At 38.9% G+C, this 22022-nt stretch overlaps 3 protein-coding genes across 6 annotated transcripts; 1 reads left to right on the top strand and 2 right to left on the bottom strand.

The window, feature by feature from the left end:
- Positions 1 to 793: 793 nt before the first annotated feature.
- Positions 794 to 3412, bottom strand: LOC147906530 (uncharacterized). The gene has a single exon (XM_087416431.1). The coding sequence runs from the start codon at positions 3410 to 3412 to the stop codon at positions 1379 to 1381; it is 2034 nt and encodes a 677-aa protein (XP_087272557.1). The 3' UTR covers positions 794 to 1378.
- Positions 3413 to 7455: 4043 nt separating this feature from the next.
- LOC147906529 (uncharacterized) lies at positions 7456 to 9302 on the bottom strand. Its single transcript, XM_087416432.1, has one exon. It carries the CDS (start codon positions 9037 to 9039, stop codon positions 7456 to 7458), a length of 1584 nt encoding a protein of 527 aa, XP_087272558.1. The 5' UTR covers positions 9040 to 9302.
- Positions 9303 to 10221: 919 nt separating this feature from the next.
- On the top strand, positions 10222 to 20818 carry LOC105152782 (uncharacterized). 4 transcript variants are annotated; one of them, XM_011067217.2, is made up of 10 exons: positions 10222 to 10769; positions 11060 to 11251; positions 11387 to 12674; positions 12747 to 12954; positions 13835 to 14032; positions 14145 to 14299; positions 14467 to 16995; positions 18821 to 19005; positions 19160 to 19276; positions 20301 to 20818. In XM_011067217.2, exons 2-10 carry the CDS (start codon positions 11081 to 11083, stop codon positions 20517 to 20519), a joined length of 5070 nt encoding a protein of 1689 aa, XP_011065519.1. In that variant the 5' UTR covers positions 10222 to 10769; positions 11060 to 11080; the 3' UTR covers positions 20520 to 20818. The 4 variants fall into 4 exon arrangements, with proteins under 4 accessions (XP_011065519.1, XP_011065520.1, XP_011065517.1 ...); XM_011067218.2 differs by having other exon boundaries at positions 10222 to 10819; XM_011067215.2 differs by having other exon boundaries at positions 10222 to 10830.
- The last annotated feature ends 1204 nt before the right edge of the window (positions 20819 to 22022 follow it).

The following is a 22022-nucleotide window of genomic DNA, read 5'->3' as shown; positions in this document are numbered from 1 at the left end:
TTTTTGTCACAGGACTTATTTTGATATCAAAAACGAGCGTTGATCGTCGGCATGAAAAGGCACCTTAAAATTTACTGTCAGAGCTCTGATGTGAAATGCCTAAAGTGAAAATTTTTTCTACTACAGTCGGTCACAGAAAAGTTGCAATACTTTTTTTCGATGGATTTTGGAATGCGGCTTATGTATCGCTCTTCGAGCGATTGATTTTTATTTGTGGATTTATGAATAAGAACCAATCGTTCGGTGAGTAAGCTGCATTCAGAGTTTCTACCAACGTAGAAACTATAATTCCCGTTTCTACTAATGTAGATTAACTTTAATCTCAGTTCAACTTACTCTTCGTCTTTTTCTAGTTCTAATAATTAGAAAAAGACAAAGAGTAAAAGCTTAATCACAATATAAACAGGCAATAGGCACAGGCAACAGGGAATAATGAGCCATCCAATCAGAACTCTGGGATATAATATCGAATGTTACGTCCTGAGGTCCGACCGGCGGTAATCAATACCTGGACAAACCTAGGACTAATAGTGGATGCAAACTGTACTTACCATACGATGATTGTTTGCGGATCTTTTCAGCGGCTCCGCGGTGTTACGATCCGTGGTACGCTACGTGCGGGCTGGTTGGGATCTTGGTTGGTCGAGTCCGTCGTGGGTGAGAGGGATTGGTCCAATGCTGGCTGCCGTTCACTCGCGCGTCCACTTGGTGAGTTTAAGTGAGGAGCAATTTCATGTGATGTATGCCGATTACGTAGGGAAGGTTTCGTTGAGAAAAAGGTCACACTCGCGTATTTATCTTTGCTCAGAAAACAACTTATATATTTTACTGTTATTAAGTTGCACTAAATACATGACTAAATTTATACTACGGTTAGTATCTAACGTGATTAAAATTGACAAGGTCGAATAGAGTTTTACTTATATAATTAGATGAAGTTGCTTATACGAATAGAAATGGAAGATTGGATATAGATTCAAGTTCGAATTAGGAATTTGAGTTAGAGATGGTGTCGGTCCGAACTTTTGTCACGAGAGAGTAAAAAAAGGGAACTCAGTTGAGGACTTAATCTTAACTTAACTACTACTCGGTTATCCCGAGGGCTTTTCCGAAGGATCCCCTCCCACGCTGGTGGGGCGCTAGTGGTGGGGAAGGCGTCAGGAGCGGTCTAGGCGGTTTTTGTGCCCTGTCGGTTTATTAAGATAAAGAAAGTTGTGATTCGCCTGGGGATATTTCTGGACAAGTTTTATATGTACCGTGGACGTGACACCTCCCCCCCTAGGAATAAAATATTGGACCGCGTCCAATATTTTATCGAGTATAAGTAGGTTTACATGGGTACTTAATCTGCTATGATTATTTTATTACTTGTTTCGACTCAGTCATTCTCGTTCTTTTCTCTCTTATTCAACAGTGCACGTAATTCACTGAACTGTACAGGTTTTCCACTTGTGTTCTCATTTGGCACTAGAGCGGTGGGAGAGGGGTGTCGAGCTTCTGGCGTAGAAAGGTTTTGGGGGGGGCACTTCGTTGTAGTGAGAGGGGGAGTTTCCCGCTCCCGTTGATTCTTGCTGACGTCCTTTCCAGGAGGCTCGGCTAAATGAAGTAATAGATGTGTGATGGAACTCCAGATGGCTCCGAGTAGATGGAGGCTCCACCCGTACGCCGAGTGAAGCGCATATCCGTGGATTATTGTGTCGATAATTAATTGTACAAGTTTAATTATTAGGAAAATTGCCATTACGCCTGCGCTTGCTGAGCCAAAGGTGATGAAGCCCTGCCATAGGCGTGCTCCCGCGCTTTCAGCGATCTTCTCGAGAGATTTTTCATCGAAGAGATTCATCATCGCTATACTTCCTGAGGGGATGCTTTGCCCCATTGCTCCGCGCGCTAGAATGTTTAGCATTTGTGGTTTTTCTACGGGAAACATTATATGATTGCGCAAGCGATCCAGGTCTTCGTTAGAATAAATTCCGCTGGTGGCGAGTGCCGATGGGCTGACGTATTTCCAGGCGGGTCGTGTCAGCGGCTGGATGGTAGGTGGGGATAGAGACTCCACGGGGCGCGGCATCAAGCGGAACCAAGTCCCGTATATTTTGTACATTGCCGGCAGAACCTCACTGCAGTCCCTTGGTGTCCCGGCATGTGTTATTATTCTAGATCCGGGTAATAGGAAAACGGATCTATTATCATGGGTCACTGGTAGCTCCGTGAAACAGCTTTCCACGTGACGAATCCTGCACTCCACGGGTATACACTTGATTATATGTATGGCTTCCCCGGCCGTTACAGCGGTGTATCCGGGGGCCCTCATGATCCGATAGGCCATCTCGTCCGGTGCGATGCTGGATAATGTAAGTGCATTCTGGAGGATTTGTCTTTCCAGAGCGCACTTTTGCTCCAGAATGTCTCGATAGAGATACGTTAATTGAGTTTTAATGTGTTTTTCCACATATATAAATTTAGAATTTACATATGCGAAGATGTCCAAATTGTCTACGGAGATCCTTGATCGCACTCTGAACGTCTGGTCGCGCTGCGTCTCCAAAATAAAAAGCTTAGGATGCTCTGTTTGGCTTAAGGTATAGCCGCAAAGACTAATTTCAGTTGTTTTGGTGAGCGCGAAAGTAGTTTCTTTCGTTGTGACCGTATAGACTGTAGGCGCGGTTTGATTAGTTCTGGGGGTCAATTTACTGGCTTTTCCTTCGTATAGAACGTCGTAATGGCTAAAATGGCAGTTGTCAGGAGGGACGGTAGACCAAAATGTTTCTCCTCCGTCCATATCCAGGCAGGTTCCGGTCGCAACTTTGCAATGCAATCCGGAGGGCAGGACAATCTCGTCCGAGCTGCGGCGTATAGAGGCTTCAAAATCTCTAAGAGTGATTTTGACTGTCGCCTGTACAACCACGCTATCCCATGTTCCGTATGGATCGCTATATTGAGTCCCTGAGCAACGGCCATCCGCGGCAGCATGTCCAGCGAGCGTGATGCTCCTGGAGGAGGTGCTATTTGATTTGAGTCCCACGATATATCCCTCTTTACCTCCCAGGTCCATGGATCTGGTTTCGTGTATCCGTTTACAATTGTCGGCTGTCATCTCATGGAGATAGGCTCTTCTTCCGCCGTGGACTATAGATACGTGGGAGTGCATGCCGCAATAAAATATTGTGCGGTCTACCTCGACCTTGCATTGAATTACCCGCGTTTTATCGAAATCAGAGAGTTGTAATAGTTGGACGTAGACGCCTGTTGCGATTGGTTCGATGTCCTCGACTTCGCAGTTCCCGATGTCCAAGAGGGAGAGCGTCGTAATATTGAGATCTTTGCCGCCGCAGTCGTAGCCTATCAGGCCGCGCGACGATGGCGCGAGGGATAAAAGTGCGGCAACGAGAAAGAGAACTCTTCTGTCCATCTTAACGCGAGTAGAGCTCGAAACTGGTGGTCGCATGAATCACGGAGTACTAGTTGCGGCCGCTGGGTCCAGGGTGGGGGCATCGTCGTCCAGTAGGTGCGCCCCTCGTTCTCCGATGTACCGCAGTTTCTTCAGCTTATCGCAATGCACTATACGAGTCCTATTCTTACTTACTGCTAACTTAACATTATTATTCTTAAGAACTTCGAGGATTTCATACGGTCCTCTATATTGGTCGGCAAACTTCCCCTTTATCGGCTCCGCTAACAGATACACCTGATTGCCACGCTGGAATGTTTGCGGGTTACATTTTTTATCGTAGTACCGTTTAGATCTTTGTTTCGCTTGGCATAGGTTTTCCTTTGCTGCGTCTTGTGAGTCGCGGAGTCGGTCGAATAGTGAAGTCAGGTAGTCAGTATACGTTTTGCACAAATCATTTGACAAAATTGGATCACTTGTCGGAATTCTGGCTGTTTTGCCGAATACCAGCTCGTGTGGTGAATATTTAGTGCTTTCATGCACACTCGTATTGTATGAGAATGTCGCTAACTTCAATAATTCGTCCCACTCCCGCTCTTTGTCTACGTACTGTTTCAGGTATTCCCACAACACATGGTGGCTTCTTTCTACCGAACCATTTGATTGTGGGTGGTACGCAGTTGTTTTACATTGTTTAATCCTAAATTTTCTCGCGATCGCGCGCATGAGAGCACTCAGAAAATTCGTGCCTTGGTCCGTGAGGAGTGCCTTAGGGGCGCCGTAGACGCAGATGATTTCGTTTACGAACGCGTTTGCCACATCGATGGCGGTTATTTGTCTAAGCGGTATCGCAAGAGAGTATTTAGATAAAAGGTCTTGTATCGTTAAAATATACACGTTGCCACTCCGGGTTTCAGGTAGCGGGCCCATGATATCCATAGATATTTTCTCGAAAGCTACGGCCGGGGTGTCGGTTAGGATCATCGGTTGACGCGTTTTTACACGCACGAGTTTTTTTTTTTGACAGTCCCTACAGCCCTGTACATAGGCTTGTATGTCCGCTTTCATATTTGGCCAGTAGTAACGATATTTTATACGCCAATACGTTTTGGTAATGCCTTTATGTCCGCCCGCTGCGGAGTCGTGGTATTCTCTAAGAATTCGCAAGCGATCGCTAATCGGGGGAATCGAGATCTCATTGGTACATATTGCTATCTTAACGCCGTGGTTATTAAATGTTTCGTCTATTATACCTCTTGTTTCTGTCCATGACACTCTATCTATATCGCTTTTACATATTGAGACCGATGTTAAACCGATCTCGTCGATAACACTTAATAACGCAGAGATTGCTTCGATTATGGTTTGACGAGTTATCAATTCAGATATACGTTCCTTAATTATTAATACGATAATGTAACGATTCTTGTCATTGATGACCTTAGCGCGCCCGGGGACGGCGTTCTCGATTCGCGGAAGGCGTCCTTGTTCCGCGAGTATGCGTGCTCCTAGGTCACAGGGTTCGCCGGTTTGTGTAGAAAAAATTATTAAACTATCTTTTCGCGTAATAAAACTATCGCGTACTTCCCGCACGTTGAATCGTTGGTGAGGGGCATTGGGTGTATGGCGTAAGGGGGGGTCGCTATCTCCGCTACTCTCGTCTGAGTCTGTGTCGCTTTCGCTTAGAGTATCGTCGTTTGCAGGAGAGAACTCGTCTTCCGGAATATCGTGGCTTTGTTCGGGAAGGTTATTTTTTGTGTGTGTCGTGGGTGCAGGTATCAGGTCTGAGGGACGGTTATGCTGGGTCGGATTTTCGTTCCGTGCGAGCGGAAACAAGGGTTTATGGTTATTGGTTTTTGTGATTGCGTTTTTGTCAGTCGACGCGACGGCTGGATTTCTCGACAAGGCGTCGGCATTCAAGTTCATTTTTCCTGCCTTGTAACGAATTTTATATTCATATTCGGCGAGTTTGAGTCGCCAACGAGCGAGTCTTGATGTAGGATCTTTCACAGAGTCTAGCCAGACTAACGGCTTATGATCGGTCACGAGGGTAAATTTATGTCCGTAAAGATAGGGTCGGAAGTAATTTACACTATAGACTATAGCTAACAGTTCCTTCTCAATCGTGGAATAGTTTTGTTCCGCAGAATTTAAGAGCCGCGAGGTGTACGCAATGGGTCGATCCTTGCCTATTTCGCCCTGGCTGAGGATGCCTCCAATGGCGTATTTCGACGCGTCAGTGGTTACCACGAATGGTAGTGTAAAATCAGGATACTGGAGGAGAGGTTCCTTACATAATGAAATTTTCAGTGTTACAAACGCTTGTTCCTGCGAGTCGGACCATCGAAATTCCGCATCTTTCTTGAGTAGTTCAGTTAACGGTCGGGCTGTTTTGGAAAAACCGGGCAGAAACCGTCGATAGTATCCGGCTAGGCCCAGGAATTGCTTTATGGCTTTCGGATTTTTGGGTCTAGGAAAGTTTTCGACGGCCGTTATTTTTTGCGGGTCTGGCCTGACGCCGTTCGTGCTTATTATATGTCCCAAATAAGTGACTTCCTTACGCAGGAATTCACATTTGTCAGGCTGGAGTTTAAGATTCGCTTTGCGTAGTCTATCGGCTAATTTATTAAACTTAAGTTCGTGTTCGGATAATGAGCTAGCGTAGAGGACTATGTCGTCTAAATAGACAAACAGTTCGATTCCCTGTAAGCCCGACAAAACCTGGTCCATGAGTCGTTGAAACGTCGCCGGCGCATTTTTTAAACCGAACGGCATGCGTTTGAAATGATAGTGTCCATAGGGTGTAGTGAAAGCCGTTTTTTGCGCGTCCGACTCATGCATCGGTATTTGATGGAAACCTGAAGCCAGGTCGAAAACGCTAAAATATTTAGCGCTTCCGAGCTGGTCGAGTATCTCTGTGATGTTCGGGAGCGGGTATGCGTCGCCGATGGTTTTCTCATTTAGGGCGCGAAAATCAATTACCATTCGCCATCTCTTATTCCCTAGTGAGTCGGGCTTTTTGGGGACCACCCAGAGGGGGGAGTTATAGGGAGAGTTGGAAGGAGAAACAATATCATTATCTAGGAGAGTCTTCACTTGTTTATTTATCTCTTCCCTGTGAGTCGGGGGGTAACGATATTGTTTTGTATGAATAGGTTGGTCGTCGGTGGTAACGATTTTATGTTGCACCGCGTTTGTATAACCGAGCTTGTCGCCCGTAATTTGGAATACGTCGCTATATTTGTTTATTAGTTTTTCGACATGGTTTGCTTCATCACGATTTAAGTGGTCTAGTCTCAGAAGTTTACTTATTTGTATCTCTCGAGGCGACCTAAGTTCGTTCTCGAGAGACACAGGAGCTACCTGACTCGGTTTTATGTGCGTTCCGTTACACGAAGTTTCGAGTTCTAAAGGCGAGACGTTAGGCGCATTTTTTGCTACGATGTCGGGATTACGTCGGGAAATGAATTCTATTTCTTCCAACTGAACCACGGGTATTTCTATTTCCCGATCTTTTTCACTTGCGTTGATTATTCCAATGAACGCTTTTCCACCACGATTCGTGACGATCGCGTCTCCTAAGTAGACGTTGTCACCGAGATTGATCCGCGGCACGTATCCTTCCGCTAAGGTCGGATTTTCGATGCGGATAGGTATGGTAATGCGAGACCTCGACGGAATAGTTACCGTGTCGCGTCGCGAGAACGGTATCACCGTATTTTGCCAAGAGATCGATCGCTTTACGAAGTCTATTTTTGTAGCGTCCCGCAAGAAGTCTGATCCTAGGATTCCTTCTTGTGTGATCGGGAAATTATCTGCTACAATCTGCAGGGTTACCGGATATCCCATAATATGGACATTAGAATAACCGAGAGTTTTGATATTACCTTCGGTTATTCCGCTAAGCAATAGTATCTGATCCGTTTTGATTGGTATTTCGGGACGCAAATTACGTCTCTTAATGATGTTCGGCGCGGCACCTGTGTCGATCATAAACTCGACGTCGTGTAGCAGGCCATCGACAGAGATACAGATAGTTGGTGCATGGGAGAAAGCGTGGGGATTTAAGACTGCGATTCGCCCTCTGTCGCTTCGGTCGATTGTGTTTCGATCGCTCTTATCGGACGTTGCTGTTCTCGCGGGTTTGCCGCCCGAGGTTCGTCCGCTCGCCTCGGGGGGTCTGAGAAGTTTCCCGGTCTAACGCAGGAGTTGTTGTAGTCACGTTTCCGACATTCCTCTATTTCGTGTCCCGCGTTTTTGCAATAACGGCACCATTTGCCGGGACGGGCATTGGTGTAGCGATCCGTGGGCATGTTGTTGTTGACGCGATTCTCGCGGCTTCGGTATGGTTCGGGAGGGCGCGTGTTCCTGACATGTGGATAATTTAGGTTTCTTGGATTACCGAAATTTCCTCGCGTTTCTTCTGACCGGTATCTAGGAGGAGGCTCATCGCGTCGCGGGGTTGAGTGGGCGAGGGGGCGTTGAATCAGGTTTGTAAGGGGTAGTCGTTGGAGTGTGCTTCCATATGTATTTCGAGGGTCGTATCGCTGCTTGTCGAGTTCCTCCCTTTTCGCGAGGGACTTGGCCGCGGAAAACGCTTCGAATGGGTTTTCGCGGTGCTCCGACGTCATTTGTAATCGGTATTGGAGGGGGAGACCGTCGCAAAACGATCTTGCGGTGAGTGCATCTATCTCGGCTACCGTTCGATGATGTAGGGTTCCTCTCGTACGACGTTCGGCGTCAAGGATTGCGGTACGCAGGTCCTTCACTCGGCTGATATAATCTAGTATGTGTTCATTTCTTTGGATATACGACATACTTAATTCGCCGCGGTATTGGTCGATTGAATTAGGTGACCCGAAGGTCCCGTTCAGGAGGTCTATCAATTGTGTTATTGTATCGCATGGCTCGTCCTCCACCGCGTAGTAAGCGCGCCCTCTCAATTTATTTACGAGTATTTTGGTTAAGTTTCTCTCGGAGGAGGGAGGGACGGTTTCCTTAGCACGGCGGCAAGCTCGAATGAATTGCGATAAGGGAATGTTGTATCCGTCGAAGGAGGGAATGCACTCCGTGGCTTCCCGAAACGAAACTTTTGGTGGCTGGGAAGATTCTATGGAGCTCTCTTCATGTAAGAAGGCGTGAGGTTGTGACTCGAACTGTCGTTGTCCGTCGGATGGCGTAAGGAGAGGATCGTGGAGTCTCATTTTATCTACATCACGACGGAGGTTATTAAGTTCGCGGAATATTTCGTCTTTGAACGAGGAGAGCAGCTCGCGGATATTGCTGTCTTCGTAAGCATGCGGTCCGTCATTTTGTTCGAGCCGTTGTCCACGTCCTGTTCTATGGTCGGCGGGTCGTTCGCGGCTTGCTTCTTGATTCAAAATTTCGCGGGTTCGTTCCAAAGCGCTACGTTCGGACCGGAGTCGTGTTTTCTCGGTTTCGCATTCGCGCGCGAGAGTGTCGCGTTCGGCCTGTATTCGCGCCCTCTCCGTTTCGCGCTCTTTCCCCATCTCCGCGCGCTCTCGATCCAAGGCTGCGCCCTGTTTTCGCAGGCGTTCTTCCTGCTTTGCGAGCGCTTGGCGTAGCGTTTCCAACTCCTCTTCCCCGAGCTTTACGCCGTCATCTCTCTTCGTTGCGCGAGTATCCATGACGGAGCGTGGGAGTATGACGAATTTAAACTATAGACCCCTAGGTTGGTGGGTGGATGGCGCGTGGTGAATTTAATCGCTATCCCACCGCTGTCACCAAAAATGTTACGTCCTGAGGTCCGACCGGCGGTAATCAATACCTGGACAAACCTAGGACTAATAGTGGATGCAAACTGTACTTACCATACGATGATTGTTTGCGGATCTTTTCAGCGGCTCCGCGGTGTTACGATCCGTGGTACGCTACGTGCGGGCTGGTTGGGATCTTGGTTGGTCGAGTCCGTCGTGGGTGAGAGGGATTGGTCCAATGCTGGCTGCCGTTCACTCGCGCGTCCACTTGGTGAGTTTAAGTGAGGAGCAATTTCATGTGATGTATGCCGATTACGTAGGGAAGGTTTCGTTGAGAAAAAGGTCACACTCGCGTATTTATCTTTGCTCAGAAAACAACTTATATATTTTACTGTTATTAAGTTGCACTAAATACATGACTAAATTTATACTGCGGTTAGTATCTAACGTGATTAAAATTGACAAGGTCGAATAGAGTTTTACTTATATAATTAGATGAAGTTGCTTATACGAATAGAAATGGAAGATTGGATATAGATTCAAGTTCGAATTAGGAATTTGAGTTAGAGATGGTGTCGGTCCGAACTTTTGTCACGAGAGAGTAAAAAAGGGAAACCAGTTGAGGACTTAATCTTAACTTAACTACTACTCGGTTATCCCGAGGGCTTTTCCGAAGGATCCCCTCCCACGCTGGTGGGGCGCTAGTGGTGGGGAAGGCGTCAGGAGCGGTCTAGGCGGTTTTTGTGCCCTGTCGGTTTATTAAGATAAAGAAAGTTGTGATTCGCCTGGGGATATTTCTGGACAAGTTTTATATGTACCGTGGACGTGACACTACTGTCCTTGACTTGACGTCGGATTCGTCCTCGTCGATCCGCAGCTCTCGTGTGCACAGTAGCCTAAATTCACTAAGTAGATCGTCACTAGTATGAATTAAACACGGGAAGGATTTTGTTGAGATAACTCACTCAGATTCAGCTAAGATGTTTATTAATTATAATTCACAGAATTACTTAGATTTAGAATTACTTAAATTTAGAATTACTTAGATTTAGAATTGCTTAAATTTAGAGTTACTTAGATTTGGAGTTACTCAGATTTAGAATTTGAATTAGATTTACTTTTAAAGGGGTTGAAACGATTTCGTGAGTTACAATTAATTTAAATTATAATTCATACGCGGCGCGCAAAATTAGGGAGACGATTCGCCGACGGAAGGAGATTTGAAAAAGATTTTCGTCCGAGGGCACTCGGCCCAGACATTAAGACGCTGTTTCGATTACTACTGTTCTTCTAACTTCAATGCTCCGAGAGCGTCCTTTTTAAGACAAAGAGAGGGATTCCCGTCCTGTTAGGGCGCATATAGTGGGGAAGCGTCAGGTATGGTCCTTGCGGTCTTGTGTACCGCACCGATCTATAAGTGATAAAATATTCGTGGTTTGTCCAAAGATGATTTGGACAAGATTTTAAAATATTGCGGACGTGACACAGATTAATCCGAAACCGGAATCGGCCGGACCATCCTGAGACGTGATACACCACTGCCAGTATCGTCCAGCTGGTTGATTGCTATTTCCGCTGCTTGACACTTGCATGTGAATGCACCTTTAGTCTGCTGAATGCGATCGTTGTCTATGGTTGACGGTTGACAACCCTGCTCGTAGGTTAGTTTTGCGCCCGTTCAAATTTGATTAGAGTCCGTTATTATTTTACTGTATGATATAAGTATGAATTTTATTTTACATGTGTAAAGATTCCGTAGATTTATTTTGAGAAAATAAGTAAAGCTTAAGTTAAAAACGTGTAATTTGTGATGTGAGAATTGATTTATTTGACATAACACGCTTTTTGTTAAATTTAATATTCAATATTACATTTTATAATGGAACAATTTACAGCGATTTTGTCTTGGGAATTTAATGATTTATAATCTATATGTGTATCTGAATTACAGTTTATCAAGTGATTATATGTGATGAATCCGTACTCTGCGCCAGAAATCAGAGAGCCGTCTATGGATAAGTTTCGATATAGTATACTACTTGCCCCGTTCCAGCCAGCAACAAGAATTGAATTGGAAGCAAAGATAAACACCAATGTAGAATGCTATTTAGATGTGAAAAATGCTGGCGACAAGACATTAAACGTACAGGAAATGCATTAAATACTTTTTAATCTTTTTTTATGTAGGATTGTATATCATACAAAAATTGTATAAAAAGTTTTCAGATAACTTGATTTTTTATTCAACTTATTTCATTTAATAATATTCTTTCTACAGGTATCTGTAACAAAGCTACCGTCTGTAAAACGTCGGATTGATCTAAGTTTGTCTGAATTAGAAATTGAAGGACATAGCAATGGTACGTTATGTATCAAATGGTCACCTAGGGAAGCAGGACGCTGGCGAGATGTGTTGCAACTTACTGATAGTAGGCGAATTAAATATGACATTATTATAGCAACGACAGCTAAGGATGATAAAAAAAAGCACAAAACAAAAAGACTGAAACCAGGTGCATTATCAAATATGTCAAGTGTTTCTACATTAAGAATAAGCAAACGATCTCATCGAAATAACATGTTGGAAGTTCCATCTATTAGTCAGTCCCTATCTTCCTCTTTGACCAACAATCTTGATACACAAATAAACCAATACAAGCTTGAAAACAATTTGGATAAAGAGAATATTTTGAATGAAAATAATGGAACAAAGAGTTATGCATTGCAAACAAAAGATTATAGAGTTGACGAGATGCATCATAACAGGCATGATAAACCAGAAAATATCTTATGCGAGCAAAATATAAATGTGTGGAGTGACAGTAGTATTCTGCCACAAGTTTTGCTTCCATTAAATGCACCACAAGATATACGTAGAGCAACATACATTAAAGAAAGGAAACCTTGCAACAGTATATTGTACGAGCATCATAAAGAAATTCATGAAAATATGAAGTGTAATAAAAACAAAACACAGTCCGATTTTTCCATACTTCTGAATAAATTTACATTCACATCTACAGACGTAATTTCAAGTTCACCAACAAGAAGAGAATCTACAGAATCCACAACTTCTCATATCATAGATAAGCATAAGACATTCAATATCAGTCGTCAATTCTTTGATACGTCCGCGATTTATGATACAAAAACTACTGTCAATGCAGCACCTATATTACAATCAGCAAGTCTGTATAACTTGTCACCAATTAAATCTGATAAATGCTCTCTCATGACTGATATCAAGGATTTAATTTCATCGTCGCCGATTCAATTTCAACATTACATACCAACAGATTCTAACAAATACATAAACCATTTTATGGTAGACAAAAATCCAAATATCCAAACAACTAATTGCGAATACTTCAGTTTTGAGGTCATTCCTAGGAATGACACAGCAGCAAAGAAGATCGGAGATATGTATATCGAGATTTCTCCACCAAAGAAGCATTTCTGCTCTAAAATGGTATCAAAGGTGAACAGTGCAAGAATCGGTAGAGTTATGAAAAATAATTTATGTGATGGTAGGAACAGAAAAAAGTTACAAGTGAACATTGCTACAAGTGAGTTCTGCCTTTATAAAAAAAAAATTGTATTTTTAATAATATCGATACTGATGTACATTATAATTACAGAAAATGATATGAAGAATATACCAGCAATCAAAATAAACAAATTTTCCCTCAGTAATACTTTGCGTAATACAAAGTGGTATACTGAAAGTACTTCATTGTCTAGAGATTCGAGTTTCAGAATACGAAACGAAGAGGAGTACTTTATATACAAAACATGTGGATTAGATCCTTTTGCACCATCTACAATAGAGGATCCATTTCTTAAAAAGTAAGCTAAGCTGTATAATTTATATAGAGAAAACACTTTATATTAATATTATTTAAATTCAGAATCTATAATTTATATTATATGTAAATAATAGATTTTGATTTATAATTTACACTTTATAAATTATAGATTCTAATCTATAGGATATATCTGGGTTTAAATCGCCAAATTAAAAATGTGAATGTAGAATCTCAAAACAAACAATTTTTCTCTGTTTGGTCGCAAATGCTTTGTTTAAAAGATATTAACTTCTTAAATTACAGAAATGGACAATGTTGAAATATCTCTTATTTTATTTTCAAGGTCAAAGATTATTGATGGGCTTCCATTTGTGCTGTAAACGAAATTATAATGCAAGCATGCAAGAAATTACAAACGTACAATGTCAGTTAGTCACTCGTTCTCTCATTAGTAGATTTTGTCTGAGGGCTGGAAGCCATAATTTTGAATGAAATATTTAATAATTACATTGAATAATTACATTTTGATTATTAAACAATAAAGGGAATATACCTAGATTATTTTGACATTATTCATTCCTATAATTTTGTAACTTAAGAAGTCGATATCTGTTAAACGAAGCATTTGCGTTTATGAGCAAACTTCCAGAGGAAAATTTTGATTTGTTTTTTTAAGTCCTAAATTCATATTTTGAATTTAAAGTTTAAATTTAACCCAAGAACATTTTGTATAATATTATATGACATCTTGTATAAATTATAGAACTTTTTGTTGTTTATAATCGTTTTTAATCTTTTTTATTATTTATAAAATTAATTTTTAAAAATTGCTACCCTTTTATTAACGTAAATTATTAATTGACACTGCAGACTAAAAAGTTGATTCTGATTATCTGAACATGTTTATCATTTTATTATAGTACAGTATACTTTAACGAGCCGTGGCTGCTGCAGCAAGAATTGGCGTTCACAAAGTGGTTGAACACTCTACTATCTTCGCCAGAGGATTTATCTGTTGACATTGAAACTGCCGTAGTGGACATCGGCAAAGTATGGCAAACATGCAAAGCACAAAAAAATACTGTACTGGCTGAAACTAAAGAGGCTGTATCCGCTAGGTGTGCATTATATTAATGATTAATATAGAAAAGTCTGCTTCTAAAAACTGATAGAAAAATTAATTTTAAATAACCATCAACCAATAATTATTTAATTTATAATTTTTTTCAGATATCACACGAATACACGATTAAATACGTTACGAAAAGCCGCGAGTGCTATGTTCAAACGGGACGAAGTCACGCAAGTTCTTTCACATACCAATATATATATTATTAAAGGAACTTTATGTATTAGATCAGATCGTAACCTTCATCGTGATATTGGTGTGTAGAAATAATTCTTTTTTATATTCTTATCTTTGAAATTAAACAAATTATCCAATTTTTAATTCCTTATCCTTAATTTTCTTTATGATAAAAAAAAAAACTTTGATTATACAAACAAAATATCTTAAATCTTAGGTATTTAAATAATATTTTAAACTTAACAGGTTTGCAGAAACTGATATTGAGCTTATTCCTGTGTTATAATCCTCTATGGCTACGTATCGGCTTAGAAACTGTATACAATGAAAATATTTCACTACGCTCGAACAATGACATTGTTGGTCTGACTCGCTTCTTACTAACAAGATTCTTTTCGAATCCACAATTGACGAAAATGCCCGGATATCATAAGACCGACTCAAACCAAAAGTTTGTTACATTGCTGAATCAGTTTAGTTTGAGAAAATTCCTATTTTTAATATATTTTCTGGACTATGCCAAGCAGCATAAGTTAATCGGCCATGATCCATGTCTATTTCATAAACGCGCCCAGTACAAGGAAAGTCGTGAAATCTTGCTAAGTTTTTCACGCGAGCTTCTAAGTGGTATCGGCGATGTGACTAGAATGCTGCGTGGTCATAACTATGTGCTTACTTATCGACAAACTTACATCGAGGAATATGATTACGCAGTAGTGAATATACGACACGATTTACGTGATGGTGTGCGACTTTGTCGCGCAATGGAACTAATTACCGGCATTCGAGGATTGGCTCAACGTTGTCGGGTACCAGCAATATCGCGTCTCCAGAAGATACACAACGTAGACATGGCATTAAGTGCTTTGTGTCAGGTTGGCTATGTCCTGGAGGGCAATATAGACGCGAAAAGCATTGTCGATGGCCATTGCGAAAAGACTTTGTCGCTTCTGTGGCAAATCATTCACAAGTACCAGGCGCCGCGATTTGATCGAGCGGCTCGCGTGATCCAAAAGTGGTGGCGGGCGCAACTTTGGTACATTTATGTGAGAAACTTCCTACGCACACGTAAAAATCTAGCTGCAACAGTAATCCAACGTATGTGGAGATGCAAACAGGTACAGTCATTGCACATGATCGAAACTGATGGTAATCTTGAGGAACGCAAACGGTACTTGTGCATCAGAGCAGCCACGATACAAATTCAGAGATGGTGGAAACAGGTAAGAAAAAGTACGAAGATGCAAGAGCTAAGAAAGAGACATAAAGCGGTGATTATGTTGCAAAGAAGATGGAAAGCTACGTTGCTAATGCAAATGCAACAAAGTCTGTATCACAATCTAAAGAATGCTGCATTAACGATTCAAATTCATTGGAGAGCAACGCGAGCAATGAAATTGCAGCGTTCTAAATATCTTATGCTCAGAGATGCTACCAAGATAGTGCAATCCTGGTGGAGGTCTGTGAAAGTCATGCAAAAACATCGTGAATGGTTTCTTTGCAGCAGAGAGAGCTCTTGTATTATTCAAACTTGGTGGAGGCAACATTTGTTGGTGCGAAGAGCACGCCATGATTTTCTGCATAAGAGAGCTGCCGTGCGTAACATTGAAAGATGGTGGCTGAGTGTGCTCGACAGAAAGAAGTTCTTTCTCTACCGAAAGAATATCATTCTCATTCAGAGAACATGGAATAAATATCAAATGCGCAAACGAGAAGTCGCCTGCTTGAAAATACAAGCGTGGTGGAGAACTGCAATGTACTCACATAGGTATAGACTTCAGAAATATTCTTGCCTGAAATTGCAACGTTGGTGGCGTAGACTCGTGCTTATGAGACATCAACACTTGGAATTCCTACAGCTGCAGAAAGTAGTGTATATTATACAGAGGAATTGGCGGGCGAAAACAATCAGGAGAGATTATTTGAAGCAGCGACGAGCAGCTTTGCTGATACAATCATGGTACCGCCGTGCCAATTCAGCAAAGGTCATTCGACGACGTTACTTAAAAATGAGAGGTGCTGCAATACGCATACAAAATTGGTGGCGCAACATTATGGTAGCTCATCAAGAACGGAGGAAGTACTTACAACTTCGCAAGAGCGCCGTTTTTTTACAGATTTATTGGTATCGACGTGTCTTAGCTCGCGCGGATCGCCAGCGGTATTTAAGGAAAAGGAAAGCATGCGTTATTATTCAATCTTGGTGGCGAATGATCAAAACGAGGAGCGAGTATAAACGGTTCATGGTTCACATATTAGAGATACAAAGAAGGTGGCGTGCAAAGAAAGCCGCTCGCACCATGAGGAGAGAGTACTTGTTAAGTCGCGCGGCTATTGTCGTGCAAGCACACTGGAGAGTCCTGACAGCGAGAAAACGATTCATCGCATTGCGTCAGGCTACAATAGTCATTCAATCGTATTACAGAATGAAAGTCGCAATACGGAGATACGAAGCTAGCAAGTATGCCGCGATGGTCATCCAAGCCTATTGGCGAGCTTACATCGTTGGTAGAGAAGAGAGACTGCGTTATCTGTCTTTACGCCAAGCAACGATCATGTTGCAGCGTCGTTATAAGAGAAAGAAAATAGAACGTGAAGTGCAATGCCATGTAAATGATATTGCTTTACTTGCTACAAAAATTCAAGATGAATGTGGAGAAACTATCCAGATGATTACCACAAAACTCGCGAACAGCGACTACTGGCAAAAGAAGATCAATGTATTACGCAGCTGCAACAGCGTCGGGATGCTGCTCACTTGTTTGTACAGCTTAGGTAAATTCATTCTTATTTCGGGAATAATACTGCATGATTAAGCGTTATTAGTGACAATGATGTTTTAAAAAGACAAAAAAGAGTTTGGATGAAGAAAAAAATTTATTTTTCTAATTCTGTTTCTTATATATCATTTTCTAAATAATGAATTTTTTTTCTTAATGATATCAGTAAGAAATAAATAATTTATAAAACCTATATGAACTTATAGCCCCTTATTTTTAGAATTTACTTATTTTGAGAATTATGCTAGATTTGTGCTATATTGTGCCCGAATATTAAAATTGTAATATGAGAGATACATTAACAAAGTTCTTAAAATGATTTTTAAATCAGCCTCTTCCTTTTGCGTTTTTTTCAATTTTTTAAAATTGTGCTAACATTGGTACTAAAATCTTACTTTTAAATAATAATAAAAGAAATTATAATAAAAATAATTTTTGACAATTCTTGAAACAATTAACGTTTACATTTGTATCAGTTGTTCAACTAGCTAAAATAAAACTACATATCTAATTGTAAATTGTGCTATCTTAGTATAAGACTTTATTCTTGCGCGCTATACTAGGGCACAATAACAAAAGTAATTAAGGGCTAATAAGAGTTTTAACGCGGTAATCAATGCAAAATAATTTTTATATTATTTATTTATAACAAAGCTGATTTAGACGTTTCGGCTGTACTTCGAATCATCTCTATTATGTCAAATGAAAATTCTACCTCCTCATGTAAAACGGAGGACGAGTAATAATTCAAAATCGTTCCTGTTGACACATGGTTCAAAAGTTAGGTAGCAATGAACAGCGTATCGAAGCTCCGCAAAGCACGAGTCATATCGAAAAAACGAAAATTGTTAATGACGAAAATTGTAAATTATGACAATTCATTTAAATTTAAAACTTCAGTGGAATTATATAATTGACAACTTTCGTTTTTTCAAAATTAGAATAAACTTACAAGATTGATTGCAATACGAATGAATAACAAAATCAATTAAAACGTTATAAAATAAGCACATAAGAAGCTGTTGTCAAAAGTCCTCTTATATATTTATTTTTAACATTTTAATTTTGTTATTTATTAACACTCTAATCAATTATTTCAATTTTTTCGTTTTAACAATTTCGTTATTATGACTGAAAATGATTTAAGTGACTAATAAGGGAACAAGTGAATCTTTCCGATTTAAATGAGTTTTTAATATGTTGTTCTATGGACAATAATAGGAGATATACGACATATTTTTTTTATATATGCTGAGTCGTTAAGGGGGTGAAATCTTCCTTTGAAAAAAATCGGTTTTTTCTTTCAGATTGAATATCATTGAAACTGTAAGAGATAGAAAAAAATTTTCAGAATGAAAATCGAATGGCTTCAAGAGTACTTTAGAACTATAATATAATACAAAATATTTTTTAAATTTATAATAAAAATTATTTATTTATAAAAAAAATGTTTATTGTAGTTCTAAAATACTCTTGATATCTTTCAATTTTCATTCTGCAAATTTTTTTTGACGACATTCAATCTGAAAGAAAAAATTGATTATTTTCAAGAGAGAATTTCACCTTCTTAACGTGCGACTCAGCATATAAAAAAATACGTGTCTCCTATTTTTGTTCATAGAACAACATACTAAAAATTCATTTAAATCGAAAAGATTCTCGGTTGTGTTTCCTTGTAAGTAAAATTGAAACGTTTCATATTGTTCCGAATAAATTTAATATTTCATTTCTTTACCAACTTTATCTCTTATCTTCATTTTTATTAATCTTGAATTTATTTTATTTAAATGATTTATAAAATTTATATTCATTATACACAGATACTATAACGATACTGTCTCCAACCGTTTGTATTATTCTCTGTGAGCTGAACTTAGCCGACGACATTTACAATACAATAGTGCAAAACAACAGATCACTACCGTGGATGAAAGTCTGTCTGCGAGCATGCAGCATTTTAATTACCTTGTCGAAGTACTCCTACACGAAAAAATATGTCCTTAAGGTAGAAAAAGCCGATGATTTTATCTTCCTTCTATCATTGTGTGTGTATGTGTGTGTGTGTGTGTGTGTGTGTGTGTGTGTGTGTGTGTGCGTGCGTGTGTGTGTGTATATTCAACATATCATTTAATAAAAAAATATTTCATGTTAATTTTTAGAAAGAATATGCATTGGCATTAGTAAAGCTTTTAAACAGATCACTGAAAGATAAGGAAGTATTTCTGCATTGTGCTACTTTAATATGGTTGCTTAGCCAGAATGAAGATTACGCAAAGGTACAGCTTGCTAAATTAAGCAAAGAATAATTTCTAAATTCTTAAATTTTATAGCACTCGTCATCTTGTATCATATATATATTTTTATATTCTTAACCCTCAACTATATTTTTCGTTTTAGACTATTTTAGAAGAGTCTCAATTTTTACATGTCTGGGTCTAAGTCAATCACAGTGTTTTTAAATAGCTCTGTAATTATCACAAATCCTCAATGGAAAATATATATATATTTTTTTTAATAAAATGCTAGACTATACAGAATCAAAATATCAAAACATAAAAAAATTTTGATAATTGAAAAAGTTATGCCAAAAAATATTTTTAAAAATTTGTGAAAAGTACAAGTAGTAGTTTTTTTTTTCCAAAAAATCATATCTGATAAAAAAGTACAAATAAAAACAAATAGTGTTTCGAAAAAATGTGATCTTCAAAAAAGAAAAAATACATTATATTGATTCATTCCAAAAAGTATAATTATTTGTACGAGTGAAACAGGGACATTTTTATACATGCTCTGAATAATGATATCAGAGATATGTTGGGTATTTTCTTCTTTAAAAATGTAATGAAAATATTTTATATCAAATATATGATTTCAACACTGTTTATTCACGATTGTATAACTCTGAGAAAATAGAGCGATCTTTGTCAAGATGCCTCTTTCATAAAAATACTTTTTTTTGACAATGAATATATGTTTTAATTTTAAGAAGACAACACGAATACAGTACTAATAAACAGGCACTTCTAAAAACAAATTTTCATTTTCGGCTAAAATCTGTCGAATTTATATTTGATGGGTCTAAGTCACTTCAACTCTGCAATATTAACTGTACAAAAATAGCAGCCGACTAAAATTTTCACCCTGGTCCAAATGATCCATTCATGTAGTTGAGGATTAAATTTTTTAGTCTCAAATTCTTTAAGCTTTTTAATAATTTTTTATATACTTTTGGATAATTTTTTGTATAGCTTTACTCTTTGACTTCTTCCTATTTTTATATATTTTTCAATATTTTTTCAGGCTATATCAATGTGTCCACAAACAAATTATCTAATGAAAAATATTCAACAAAAAGTCTTGAAGGATGCCATAGTGGTAAAACTCCAAAAATTTAAGGACCCAGAGAAATTATATCCCAATTGTGAACCTGATCGAAATAATTTAGCAATGCAGAAACCGCGTCTGTTTACCGACATGAGTATTGCCGTTACAGCTATTGTTAAAAGAATTTGCACATGATATATCAAAGTTGGTAAATTATATATATTTGTTACATTTAAAAAATTCTGTTTGCATAGTATCGGTCTGAATGTTAACCAATGCTTAGTAGATTTAAATCGTAAAAATGTAAGCTACAAATCTGAACTTTTTAAAGAGACAATTAAAAAATGCGAGGACTAGAAATAAATGTTTCGAAAAATACTTATACATATTTGCAACAATTTTAAAATATGACGGTAAGATATTTTTTAAATATGATAAAACTACAAACGAAGAAGCTGACAATATCAAATAAAACCACAAAAATCAAGAAACAATTATTTTCATTCTATTTTAATAACCGACTCATTCCTAAAAACGTGGTAGAACGATGACAACTCAATTGATTATATATTATATGTAGTATAGTACAATAAGATATAAATGTAATTTTTATTTACACAGTAAATTACTTACTCACAAATAAAATTAATAATAATAATAATAATGCTGGGATGATGATGGCAATAATGATGACAGTGATGATAATGTTGTTGTTGTTGATGATGATGATGATGATGATGATGATGATGATGATGATGATGATGATGATGATGATGATGATGATGATGATGATGATGATGATGATGATGATGATGATGATGATGATGATGATGATGATGATCATGATGATGATGATGATGATGATGATGATGATCACGATCATGATGATGATGATGATGATGATGATGATGATGATGATGATGATGATGATGATGATGATGATGACGACGACGACGATGGCGATGACGATGACGATGACGATGACGATTGATGATGATTGATGATGATGATGAGGAGGAGGATGAGGATGATGATGATGATGATGATGATGATGATGATGATGATGAATGATGAATGATGATGATGATGATGATGATGATGATGATGATGATGATGATGATGATGATGATGATGAGGATGATGATGATGATGAGGATGATGATGATGATGATGATGATGATGATGATGATGATGATGATGATGATGATGATGATGATGATGAAGAATTATAATTATATAATAGTGATAAAACCGTAATTAGCAACAGCAGCAGTAGATTCTAGTAACGAGTGCTTTCTAGCAATGAAACACAATTATACACTGTATGACACAGTAATACAGAGTGTCGACTTATAACTGAAATATTAGTTGCGTTCAACAGAGGAAATTAATCAGTGCTTAATGATTCTTTAATATGATTGATTTGTACACTTAGATTCAGCGAAAAACTAAAGCAAGAACCAATCATATTAAAGAATCATTCAGCGCTAACTGATTAATTTTCTTTGCTGAACGCATCCATTGCTTAGCTTTTTTATTTCACCATCAGAATGAAATAAAGAAAAAATTTTCATATCATTTATATCCGAATATAATCTTAAACTTAATACAACACCTCTTATTGAAATATTACTTCTAGGAAATGATAATGAAATATAAAAATTTGATATTATGAAGTGATATAAATTGACATAGTCG

This window comes from Acromyrmex echinatior, unplaced genomic scaffold (assembly GCF_024713525.1).
Source record: "Acromyrmex echinatior isolate Ae372 unplaced genomic scaffold, ASM2471352v2 Scaffold22, whole genome shotgun sequence".
NCBI lineage: Eukaryota > Metazoa > Arthropoda > Insecta > Hymenoptera > Formicidae > Acromyrmex > Acromyrmex echinatior.
This window is presented reverse-complemented; position numbering and strand designations above follow the sequence as displayed.